Source organism: Chrysemys picta, chromosome 3 (genome assembly GCF_011386835.1).
Source record: "Chrysemys picta bellii isolate R12L10 chromosome 3, ASM1138683v2, whole genome shotgun sequence".
Lineage (NCBI taxonomy): Eukaryota > Metazoa > Chordata > Testudines > Emydidae > Chrysemys > Chrysemys picta.
Window position 1 is genome coordinate 49,615,599 of NC_088793.1, and position 12,996 is coordinate 49,628,594.

A 12,996-nucleotide genomic window follows, 5' to 3' on the forward strand; every position below is an offset into this window, starting at 1 on the left:
AATGCAGGATTTTGCAGAAATTAATGGTTTTTGAGCATAATTTCCTTTCCCCCACACCTCACAGAAATGAGCTGCAGTGCTGCTGGCCACCACTAGCGGCCAGTGGACCCAGCAGAGCCCAGCTTGCACACAGAAGACACTGCTGGGGGGAAGGAGAGGGAGCTAGAGGTTCCTGGCAGCTGCAGTGCCCAGCACGCCCTGAGGGAAGGAGATGGCGCACAGGAAACTCCATGCAAGCCTGGGACCAAGCATCAGGCTGTTTCTCCCTCTGGATCCCTGGGCTCTAGGGTGTTGGGGGTACAGGTATCTGGGCAAAGGGGGGCCCCGCAGATGGGCTCAGGGGGGAGAGGGTGTGGGTATCTGGGCCGGGGAGGCCCTGAAACTGGGCTCTGGGGGGAGCGGGTGCAGGTATCTGGGCTGGGTGTGGGGGGGGTGTCTGTGGCTGGGCTCTGGGGGAGGGGGAAGGGTTGTGGGTGTCTTGCCCCCCTGGCTGGGCTGAGAGGAGGGGGGCAAGGAGGAGGGCAGAGAAACAGGAACTGGGTTGTCATAGGGGTTTCTTTAACTCTCTATCCCTAGGGGAATTTTTGTGTGTCTGTATTGTTACAGACATACTTGCTGACAGGTATTTTGAAATAAATTACCAAAATAATTGAAAATGGCGTGATTATGTAGTGTTATTTTGACAAATAAAAACTGCAGAATTTTAAAATATTGTATATTATGTATTTTTAAAAATCTGTTGAATAAGCACTGTGATGCCTTCTTCTTATAAACTGAAAGCCTTCTCATGCATTGCTTGGGCACCCAAAATGCCAGTCAGTTTCAATTGGCATTTTTGATGTCTAGCGAATGTAGAATCAGATCTATGCTGAGACAGTAGGACAATGGGGGGGGAAAAGTACATAATGGCTTTTGCTGGCATCACAAGCCCTCCTCCCACCCCTCCACCCGGTGGGCATACTGGTCAAGTCTTCCAAAAGTGATCAATGATTTTGTGTGACTCAGTTTTTAGGCATCCAATTTAATTTTCATCTAAATTTCAGAAGGTGGGTATTCAGCATTTTCTGAAAATCAGACCCCTTTAAAGTGGAAATCCAACAATCAATGGTCTCTTTTGAAAATGAGAGTCCACCACCATTGTGGTTTTTTGTTTTTGTTTTAATTATAAAAATGGGCCTTATACTCTGCCCTATTCAGGGGGAGTCCCTCTGACCTCAAGAATTAATAACTGGCCCTATATGGCATGCACATTTCCTAATAGCAGGCTATGCTCTTGTACTCCCCAAGAACAGATCAAGGTTTGGGGCGGGGAGGGGAAAATATGGACAACTGGCTAAGAAATTCAGTGTTTCTGACTACAGTCAAGTGTTGCTGAATATTCAGGGTACATAGTGGTTTAATGTGGCTGCTTTGCTCATTAATGTACTAATTATGTATAACAGTCTACTGTTCTCTAATTTTAATGACAATAGCTGTATTGCAAAGACAATTGAAGTGATTATTATTAATACTTGCTGAATGTATTAAAGTATCTTCCTAGAGATAGACAAGAAACCTGTGTGTTGAACACTCATTTTATAATGAGCTAACAATGCTTGCTAGCTATTTTTGAATGTGAGACAAGGCCATCACCTCTCCATTTACAATACTTTCTATTGTTCTTTGTTCTACATAAACTAAAAAAGAGTAACAGTAAGAGCACTCTCTTACATAGATTTTCTATTCTCATAAAAACAGTGAAACAGTCAAGGTCAAAGAGAATTTACAACCGGCCATTACCAGTAATAAGAGCTTTTACAACTGTGCATTCATGCCATCCTGTCTTAACACACGACTAATGAAAGTGTAAGAGAGAAAATGACAAAGACTGAAACAACAGAAAACAAGGTTAACTAATGATTGCTTGCTGAGACTTGTGTCACTGAAGTTAACAGAGAGTGTGCAGTTAAACTGGAGATTCAGAAATGGGAAACTGAGGTTTCCCTCTAAACCAGACAGCTAAGACTTAGAAATATGAGTATCCTAAAGCATGACAGGAAGCTACCACTGAACTCCAAGTGAAAACCTGGGGTTTTAAACCTGGACCCTGATGACACCAGTCACAAGACCTAGACAGAAGCCAACCTGGACCATGATGACAAGCTGACCACACCTGAAGTGAAGCTGAACACCATCACCAAGTATGAAGACCCAGATACCCAACTGGCCACCTGTGGCCGTATGTTAGATAAAAACAAAGCAAAGGGCCAAATTCAAACCCACTGGAGTTAAGGATGAATTTCCCCAAAGAGTATTAAAGAGAGACTACAGACAGAGTTTATCTGAAACACAAGCACACATCAACAGGTGAAAACTATACCTAGATGACAAAAGGATTAGATAAAATCTTTAAACTATTAACACTGAACTTAATTATAACTTGATTTGTGTCTGTGAGCGAGGCTTGTGTGCAAGCAAGAGGTTAAGATTAAGACATCAAACGGCCATGGAAGGTTTTGCTTAACTCATGGCATTCATCTGTTTACTGGTATATAAACATAGCCTCCTTTTACTATAATCAAGAATATCCTTATGTGATTGCCTAACTTGTATTCTTTTATTGACTTTGAATTGCTGTGCTACTGCTTATGGTCAGGAGTGGTGCCAGGGTTTTTGATGCCCTTGGTGGCAGCGCTCCTCCTCTGAGCATTCGGCGGCAGGGGTCCTTCCGCTCCACGTCTTCGGGGCACTTCGGTGGCGGGTCCCGGAGCGAGTGAAGGACCCGCCGCCAAATTTCCGCCAAAGACCCAGAGCGGAAGGACCCCCAGCCACTGAATTTCCGCCGAGGGTGGCAAAATTCCGCCCCCCAAATCCTGCCGCTCTAGGCGACCGGCTAGGGTCGCCTAGTGGAAGCGCCGGCCCTGCTTATGATGACATCACCAGCAGAAAGCCATGTGGGTCATTAGTTTGCAGCACTGTGTTCACCCAGTTTTTATACACAGAGTTACAGTGTTGATTTATTCTTTATAATTCCTTGCCATGTAGTTAGCAGGAATAAAGCAGACTCAGGCTGCCCTCTAAACTGATTCCAGAGTCTACCGTTTTTAAATAACATGAGCAAAACTGGGTTTTAATGAGTTAAGATAGACTTTTAAATTGTTTCTTTATGGTCTCTTTTTGCCTCTATAGCACAGCAGATGACGTGGAGAATCAGCACCACTGGGGCTTGCCGCAGTTAACTAAAAGTGTTGGTCCTCAGTACAACAGCGACCTTCTTATCAGAAACCAGCCAGGAGAGCTACATTGAGTAGCACAGCAGAAAGCAGACCACATATAGGACTCTACACAAAGAGCTAAACTTATGCCAAATACAACCTGAAACTTAAAATTGCTTATCTGAGCACCAAAGAAGGGATCCAGAAAGGAAACCAAGAGGACTACCTTCCAGCATAAACAGAAGCTCATCTCCACAGTTGTGTCAGCTTATTCATGCAATTACTGCCTCAAAATCAGAAAGAGCTGCTAAGCTTGTGGGTACTATGCGGGTACCCAATAGCTCACAGACTTCAGCAACAGAGGAAGACCCAGGAAAGGATATGGAAGGTATCCAGTGAGATGACTTCAGGCAAAGTAAAAAAGGAACCTGCTCTTAGTGGGTGAGTTTATGAGGCCTACCCAGCTACAGCTGGAGAGAATCAACCAAATGGCAATGTAATGTACCATGTTTAGGAGCACAGTCTAAATATGACTGTCCAGTCCAACAGCTCAAATGGCTATTGCCTTTCCTGAGGCAAGGTGGTTGAGGTAATATCTTTTACTGGACTAACCTCTGTTGATGAGAAAGACAAACTCTGAGCTACACAGAGCTCTTCTTCATTGCATATTGCCTTTGTTGTGATTCTGATAGCTGCAACAACTCCAGAAAATCCAGCCCAATTTTTTTTAGTTAAGGTTTAGCAAATATGACAAGTTGCTGGAGGTGAGTTCTTCTGGGGGACAAAAATAGGGCAAGTATCTCCTTTAAAAGCTGTCTTTTATGCTCCAATGCTTCATACTGGGAATCAAAAATCTCAAGGGTATGTAGCTTAATTCATCCCCTCTAACAACCAAAGATTAGACCACTGACTGTGTTAACTCCATCTTTAAATCTTTGAAAAGCTCAGTCCTTGACCTTCCGCTGGCTGTTTTAAATCAGGAGCAGATTAAACATGAATCCTTGGGATGGTGGCCCAATGTCTGGAGTGAGTTCAAGGCCAGCCAACTCTGCTAGAAGACCAAAAATAGGCACGAAAGGAGGATGGCAGGAGGAACAGCCGAACTCCCAGAATCTCAATCCCATATCCACGTGATCAAAGCACAGAGGGCAGAAAAGCAGGCAGCATGCCTCAGACTGCTGCCTGCCAAGAGGAGGAGTCACAATAACCAAAGCAGAAGAGGCCACATGGATGCTAGGCGTCAAAATTTCACATTATGACCGTTTAGTAACCTGACAAAGGAAATGGGAAGGCTATCGTAGTTGGGCAGTCTTCATGTGTGTCTGTCTATTCAGGTGCTCATATGTCCTTTACCAGAATGATAATAGAGCATTTCACAATTATCAGTGGATGTTATCCTCTAAACACCCCTGCGAGGTAAGGGACTATCATCCCCATTTTAAAGATGGGGGATGGTATCACACAGTAAATCTGTATTTGAGGTGGGAAGCGGAATCCAGGGTAGCTGGGAATTGGACACAGGTCTCCTTATCTTTATTATTATTTGTATTACCCTAGCACCTAGGGGCCCAAGTCATAGACCGAGACTCCATTATACTATCTGCTGTACAAACACAGAACAAAAAGAGGGTTCCTGCTCAGGGAGATGGGGGCGAATCTCCTGCATCTCAGCCTTGTGCTATATCCAATAGAGGTTTTCAAACTTTTTAGGCTGTGTACCCCTTTCCAAATAATGTAGTCTATCTACAGTGTACTCCCATCTGAGTAGGGTCATAATATACCTATGATTAGAATGCCAAATCTTACTAAATAAAGTGTGTTGTCCGCCATTACAGGATTTTTCTCGCGTATCCCCTGACGAGAGCTTGCGTATCCCTAGGGATATGCATACCCCAGTCTGAAAACCACGGCGCTAGACCATCCTTCCTACTCTTGTCTGCAAGGAAAACAGTTACACGACTGAGTCAATAGACTAACAGACTGCCTTGAGACAGACTGAGGAAGAATCAACTGGCAAACAGATTAGCATGGAGCAGAGACCAGAGTAAGCATATGTCTACGCTACTGCTGTGAGCATGCTTCCCAGAACACGTAGACAGATATGCCTTAGCTCTGCTCAGGCTAGCGTGCTAAAAGTAGCAGTGTAGCCAGGGTTAGCATGGGCAGCAGCTCAAGCTAGCTGCCTGTGTACAAACCCACCCAGATCCTCAGGGTATGTTCTCGGGCAGCTAGCCCGAGTCACTGCCTGTGCTACTGCCCACTACATTGCTACTTTTAGCATGCTAGCTCAAGCAGAGGTAACACCTGCCTGTCTACCTGCGCTGGGAAGCACACTCCGAGCTGCAGTGTAGATATACCCTAACAGGCAAGAACACACGTGGCAAAAACACATGCTGGCTGATTAGAGGAAAGAGATGATGTCAGCCCACGCTGCGTCTGAGAGAATGATGCTTTCTCTGCATTTTATCATCCAGAGTGTGCAGGGCTGGACGGAACATGGGCTGCTGGGATGGAACACCGGTTAAGGATCTGGGTGGCATGTGTAGATGAGTTTGACAATGGGAAGCTGAAGAAGATAAAGTCTGTTGAGTGATAGTTTGGAAGTGCCTAAGACTCCTGAAGTTTGGCAGATTTGGGGCCTTTTCAATCTGGAAGTTATTTTCCTTCTTTCTTAAATCAGCTGTAATTAAGCTGAGTGCAGGTCAGCTGGGAGTATTTTCAAATGCAGGACTTTGGAAACAAAAGTTCATGCATTTATACAGACAATATTTTGCAAAATGTGTACATATTTTTACAGGACCAAATTCCACCTTTATTTATACCTGTGCGACTCCATTTTCAGTGGAGTTGTATAGGTATGAAGGAAGAATTTGCTACACAGGCCTGGTCTACATGGGGGGTGGGGGGGAGGAGATCGATCTAAGTTACACAACTTCAGCTACGTGAATGACATAGCTGAAGTCGACATACTTAGATCGACTTACCGTGGTGTCTTCACCACGGTGAGTCGACTGCTGCCACTCCCCCGTCGACTCTGCCTGCGCCTCTCGCGGCGGTGGAGTACAGGAGTCGACGGGAGAGCACTCGGCAGTTGATTTATCGCATCTAGACTAGATGCGATAAATCGATCCCCGCTGGATCGATCGGTGCCCGCCAATCCAGTGGGTAGTGTAAACATACCCACAGTCTATACAATTATAATTAATCTTGCACACTGCATATACAGTATATAATTCTGCACATTATTAGTTTGACTAAGTGTTCTAGACATAATACCACACAAAATAGTCCACATTGCATTATGTACTTGAATTTAAAAATGAACCACAAATTGTTTCCCCCAAAAAATATGTGAAATGCACAAATAAAACGAAGTCTATATCCTGGAAATATATATGCCTTGTGTATTTTCCACACCAAAAGGGCAGAATAACTTGCAACATACATGCCCAGCAAAGCAAGCAGAAGAAATGAATGAAAAAAAAAATGCTACTATTTCCACCCCTATATGTATTATTACAAGGGGCTCCATCCAGCAGAATATACCTGCAACCTTCTGATTTGCATAGGCTGCAGAAGGCAGTGACATATTTTAGAGCAGAACTTATGCTGATCTGGGACTGGGCTGGTGCTGACTCAGCACATCACAGCCATTTCCTCTCCCAGTGAATTCAGGTGCAGGAGAGAACTGAGCCTCAAATGTACACTGTATGTTTTATGTTTTATTTTTCACATGATGCCTTCCTCTAGCATTAAAGCTCTTAGAACCATTATCTGTTTTGGTGAAATATTATTATCCCCCAAACAAGCATCATGACTGTGGCAAACAACTTAGATCACTAAGCACAGCCAAGAAATCCCTGGTATCTTGCAAACCACCCAGTTTGCAATGTAATTAGAACAAATATAAATAACAGAGCATAGTGCAATATCTTCACACTGAAAATTGTTGACTCCAACTCAGCTAGTATCAGCAAACTTCCTTAACAAAAGGCAAGGCAAAATTAAAAGGTAATGTGTAAGGTGTATAAATTAGATCCCTCACATTCACTCTCCCTTGGATCTATTTGCATCCCCTGAACCTGATTATCCCATCAACTGCATCAAGCTACCATGGACTTCAAAAGAAGTTGTGTGCAGGCAACCGATGAGAAGATCAGGCTCCAATGTGTAAAGAAATCTATATTATAGAGCAAAGGGGTTTAACTTAAAAATCACCTCTGAATTTGGTTCAGAGAGTGCACACATTCATGTGCAAAGAGGCAGAACTCCCAACAATTTGAATTTCTAATTTTTAGTTATTTCATATTTCCTGAAGTGGCTTAATAGTTATTTATTTTTAAAACTCTAGTTCTGTTCAAGTCTCACACATTAGATCACAGCTAGTGCATTTTGGTACGACATAACGTACAGGTTGGTGGGAACATTAAATGAGACTCTGGACTAGATCTGCAACTGCAACTCAAGAAGTTTCCTATTTAAGTCTTGTGCAGTTAGCCAGCTCATGGAAAATAATGGTCAACAGCTTGTCAAAGTAGTTCACATAATTTATACATTTATTTCCCTCATTATTCTTTATAGATAGGGACAGCTACTTGAGGGTTTTACTCTCGTCATTTTACATGCACCCAAAACTCTCCTCGGTGCTTCACAATACTGATAACAAGATAACCAACAGGCCAATTCTGAAAGTGCTTATGCACATGACATGAGTAGTTCCAGTGAATATAAGGATATTTAACCCCTACCTGTTCCAATTTTCATAAATACATATAGTAACATAGCATGTTTCCTATATATTTATGCTCCTTCCTATTCCTGTCTAGGATTTACAGTTAGAAAGCTAATTTACACTCTAAGAGGCTTTTGGTAATATAGTTTTTTAACCAAAAATCCTAAACAGTAACAATATGATGCTATGCCACATATTGCTATTTGATTATGCAAGTTTCTGATAATTTAAAACACCTACACCAGAAGGAATTGGTTGCAAACAATAATGTAGTAGTCACACTAAATAAAGTTTAACAGTCATATGCATTAGATCATCTACCTCTAGTGCCATTGTCAAACCCTAATTTTGAGAAGCAATTCTATACCACATACTGTAAAGATGAATTATACTGTACACAATCCAATCACTGTGCAAAAATTATAATGCCAGTCTAGTGTGATCAATTATTACCATCACATGTATTGCCTTCAAAATGAAATGTTTTTAACAGATTTGTATTTTTAGAAAATGTTGGAAGTAATATTTTTTCAATTTTCAAAATCAGCAGAAAACTGCAACTCCCAAAGATGCAAAAACAATTGTATTTTTCTGATCTTATTGTTCAACAATAAGAAGCCTGTATGTGAGCAACAAAACAAGACCCTTTTATTAGAATTGAAAGAAATGCGCAAAAAGCATTGTTTTTTATAAGATTAACCATAAAATAGGCTACTTTTGTGATCTCTCTCTACAAATAGGGAATGAGATGTCTAACTAACTAACTTATGATTCAATATGTGTATTTTATCATATAAGTCATCAGAATTTTCAAACACTGGAGAAGAGAGATCCCACGTTACACCATTTCTACAGATTGCTACTGCAACTGATTCATGCACTCATGATAATTGCCTACCAGAGAACACAGTCTCTGACTGAACGTATATTGTCAAAAGAAACAAGGCTTACCTGAAAGTGCAAAATTATGGTCCATATTAACCCCAAAGTCAACTTGGGATTTCCATCTGTTATGTCATCATTTCTAATATTTACCAGTTTCACCTGCCATTGTGGAAAGAAAAATATATGTAAAAACTGAAACAAACTGGTGCTGAAAACATTTATTCCACCACACGGGTTTGACTAAACTAAACACTACTTGAATTCATAATGTATTCAGTAACAAACATATTAGGCCACAGTTCAATACAATCTGTCTCCTTTGTGCAGTGCAAAGGACCCAGCTTCTGGTCGTGACAGGCCAGTTGAGAACCACTCTAGTGGGGAGGAACTCTTAGCTAACATAAAGGTTCCTGTGCCAGCTGTCCCCCATCCCGGTGTAAGGGACATGTCAGAAATAGAGAGCCTGTGTTAGGGGTGTAGTAGATCAGGGTGGGGACAGGAGTGGACTGTTGTAAGTCATCCCAGGGCCAAGAGCAGCACAGGACAGCCCTTAGACTGAGGGAGCTATAACTGGCTCCCTGGCACCCTCCCCTCCACCTACTCTCCTGCACCAAAGAGAGCTCAGCTGCAGGAGAGAATCTGGCCCACTAAACCAATGACAATATTTTATAATGTTTACATTTCTGATAATAATCATATATAAGCACATATATAGCACTTCACACCTTCAAACTGTTTCACACATCTTAATTAATGAACAGGATTAAAATTACTAATTGAAGTTTCAAAATCAATGGTCAATCATATTTGCAACTCCAATAATCTCTCACTCAGAATGGAACAGGAGTACTTGTGGCATCTTAGAGACTAACAAATTTATTTGAGCATAAGCTTTCGTGGGCTACAGCCCACTTCATCAGATGCAAAGAATGGAACATATAGTAAGAAGATATATGTACATACAGAGAACATGAAATCATCTGATGAAGTGGGCTGTAGCCCACAAAAGCTTAGGATCAAATAAATTTGTTAGTCTCTAAGGTGCCACCAGTACTCCTGTTCCTTTTGCGGATACAGACTAACACGGCTGCTACTCTGAAACCTGTCACTCAGAATGGGTTACTGACAATTTTTGGCAGTAAATAATTTGCCTATTTAGTTTGCCAATTGAGAGATGACCCAAATAAAATGCACTTGATGCTTATATTAATCAATAATTATTCGTGTATGTTCTTTAGAATACATATTGTATCAACATTTAATGTGCCAGGCCATATTTTCTTCTTGATCTGCCCACATAGATATAATTACTGTCAGTAGGCATTCCCCATGGAACAAGGAGACAATATATCCAAGAGTTATAAAAAAAATTAAGAGATCCTAATTTTTTCCTCCTACTACATTATAAAAGCTGTTCAGTTTTGACAAAAATGTACACTACAGTCACATATGGCTTTTATTTTACTCATTTGCCTTTCCAAAGTTAACCCTCACAAAGTTAACCCTCATGGATATTTGAGGTGGATTTAACCTAAATCACAATACAGTATTTCCAACAGGAAGTCACCCAGCCAATCTTCTGCAAGATGTCTTCCAAATATCATTTATAAATGAGCCTCCAGAGGACTGTGCCTTTTCTATTTCAGGGTCTCGGGGGCTACCCCAACTGCTGGCCAAGTTCCCTTATCCTGGAAGTCTGTGATAACCACTTGTGTGCAAGTATCATCTTCCTCTAGACTGGCAGTCCCTCTGGCAGGGGCACTGAAACCTTACACAAATCAGGGTCACATTGGCAACTTGCCAAGGACCCAAGAGCTGCACCTAAGCTGTGTAAAATAGAACAGACTGCACAGTAACCATCCTATTTAATATGGACATGCAGGATGAAAAGACCACCGATGCCACCATACAATATTCTACCTTGATTCAAGAGTCCTGAATATTCAGATCATAACAGATCACTGTATGCTGAGACCTGTAATCTCCATTGACTGCTGCACCTTAATAAAAATGCACCTGGTTGCGCGTTGCATGTCTTATGGGTTTATTGAACCAGGGTCTCCCATTTAGCAATAAGCTATAGCACTACCAAACCACCAGCGTCTAGGCTGCACAAATATGCTATTTTTGACTGTCAGCTTGTGTGACCATTCGTTTTCTTAGTGCAGATCCTATTCCCACTGAGATTAGCTTCAAAACTCCCATTGACTCCAGCGGTGCGGGATTGAATCCTTATTGCGCAAATGTTACTAGATGACTCAGCAGGTGGCATTTCTTATTTAAAACAAACGTACTGCTATTGTATCACGTTTCTATTCTTCCAGCAAGTGTTCAAAGCCAGCAAAAAATGCTTATCAGCACCAGTTCACAGCTCACGGCTCTTCATGCCAGCTCTGCCAGCACCAAAGGGCTGTAAAGCCGCCATAAGTGATTACTGGGGAATTCTCACAAATTACCTGCCCTATGACATGGAGGCATCAGAGAATGCAGGTTGGGAGAATTCCTGTGAAAAGGAAGCATTGGCCAGACTGGCTACTTGGGGCCATTGAAAGCTGGGTGTAAGTTAGGGCAATATCTGCAGCTGCTTTGCTGGGAGTGAGATGACCACCCCCACCCTACCCCCACCCTAGAACAAGGAAGGAACAAAGGTGGCTTTACACCTTTGCTCAATATCTCCCCTACTACCAAGTGTCCACTACCATCAGTTCAGGCACCACAATAAATCAGATCCTTGTTTCCAACCATTTTTACTGTATGCATTTTAAAAAAGAACAAATAGCATAGCTGTTCCTTCCCTCATCAAGTTTCTATTATCTGTATAAGTGCAATTTTCACTTAAGTTTTATTTATTAAAACTATTACCATACCTGGCGTTTTTTCAAATAGTCAAGTGCAATTTGTACATTCTGTAGTCTGTGAAAACGCATCCGACCTTTCTCTCGGGGCTAAAATTAGAAAATGAAAGTTGTTAGATTTTCCAAAGACCAAAACTCCTACAAGGTAAAAAATCTGATTTAAAAGTTTCCATTTTAAATCCTTAAAACACTAATGTTTCAACATCTATTACAAAAGTGTAATTGAAACTTAAGGAAAAGTAACGGAGCTATGAATTTATAGAAAGCCAGTTTTCATTGCAGTTGAAATTTATTTGCACAACTAGTGGAGAGCAGAATCAAAGGCCCTGACCCTGCAATCTGATCATTACGGTAGGTGCCTGTGTCCCTGCCAAGTGTTATTGATGTCAAGAGGGCTCCTCACGGGCACAGGGGCCTACCCATATGAACCAGATTGCACGATCAAAGCCATAGTGGGAAATACAGTAACTAGATGCTGCATCATAACAAAAGATTTACAACACTTCAGTTAAACCAAATCACAAATAATAATCATGTGTACCGCTGAGCTGGCCAATTAATGACTCTGGTAATAATGTGATAAGAAAACTTACCTTACTATGCTGGTGTGATGTGTGTTTAGATTTTGTGTTTGTTTTAACTATATATTAATATATATATATATATTTAGAAACATGTCATGAAAATAAATTCTTTCCTACCAATAAAAATCCTATAACTACCGTCTTAGTGCCTAACTGTGTACTCCTTCCTCAGGCAGAGTTTCATTAACTTCTGCTCTAACAGAACTGCATGATCTACTATTTGAACACTTATGAAAGTGAGGCATGAAGAAAGTTAAAGGATCCCGCTCATCCCAAAGCAAAAACAAATCAACAAAGAAGAAACTATAAAACAATTATGCATGGTGTGTTAATGGAAACATGGCAAAACAGCATGCAGTTAGTGTAAAATCACCAAGAGGAAGAATTACACAGAAAAGGAATTTTTTACTTAGCTGTCAGAGGAAAGTAGTTAAATTTATGTCATCATAATATCCAAATATTAATATCCTTCTTCCTTATTTCAGATTTTTCACAAACTTTCCCAGTAATATGCTCAAGCATACTACAAACCACTTATACAGCTCAGTGATGAATATGAGTATTTCCTCAGACAATCTCTGTGAAACAGTCAGATAGTCATAGATTTTCCTTAGTTGAACTATTTCCCCCCTACGGGATATCACGTGTTTGCCAAGAGGAAACATGACAAAATGCAATTGGAAAAGAAGCATAGACTAAAACACAAAAATGGAATTTCAAGTTACCATATAAGATTTCAATCTGTT

At 41.3% G+C, this 12,996-nt stretch overlaps 1 protein-coding gene across 43 annotated transcripts in view; it reads right to left on the minus strand.

Moving 5' to 3' along the window:
• The window catches only part of DST (dystonin), a 439,617-nt gene that overhangs the window by 242,826 nt on the left and 183,795 nt on the right, over positions 1-12,996 (minus strand). For all 43 annotated transcript variants that reach the window (XR_010599478.1, XR_010599479.1, XM_065587877.1 and 40 more), the window contains 2 exons: positions 11,679-11,756; positions 8,878-8,970 (listed from right to left, as the gene is read on the minus strand). Coding sequence is in view for 41 of the 43 variants with exons in the window: in XM_065587877.1 (XP_065443949.1) it covers positions 8,878-8,970; positions 11,679-11,756 (171 nt within the window). In the remaining 2 variants the exon portion in view is untranslated. The remainder of the gene's footprint in view (positions 1-8,877; positions 8,971-11,678; positions 11,757-12,996) is intronic.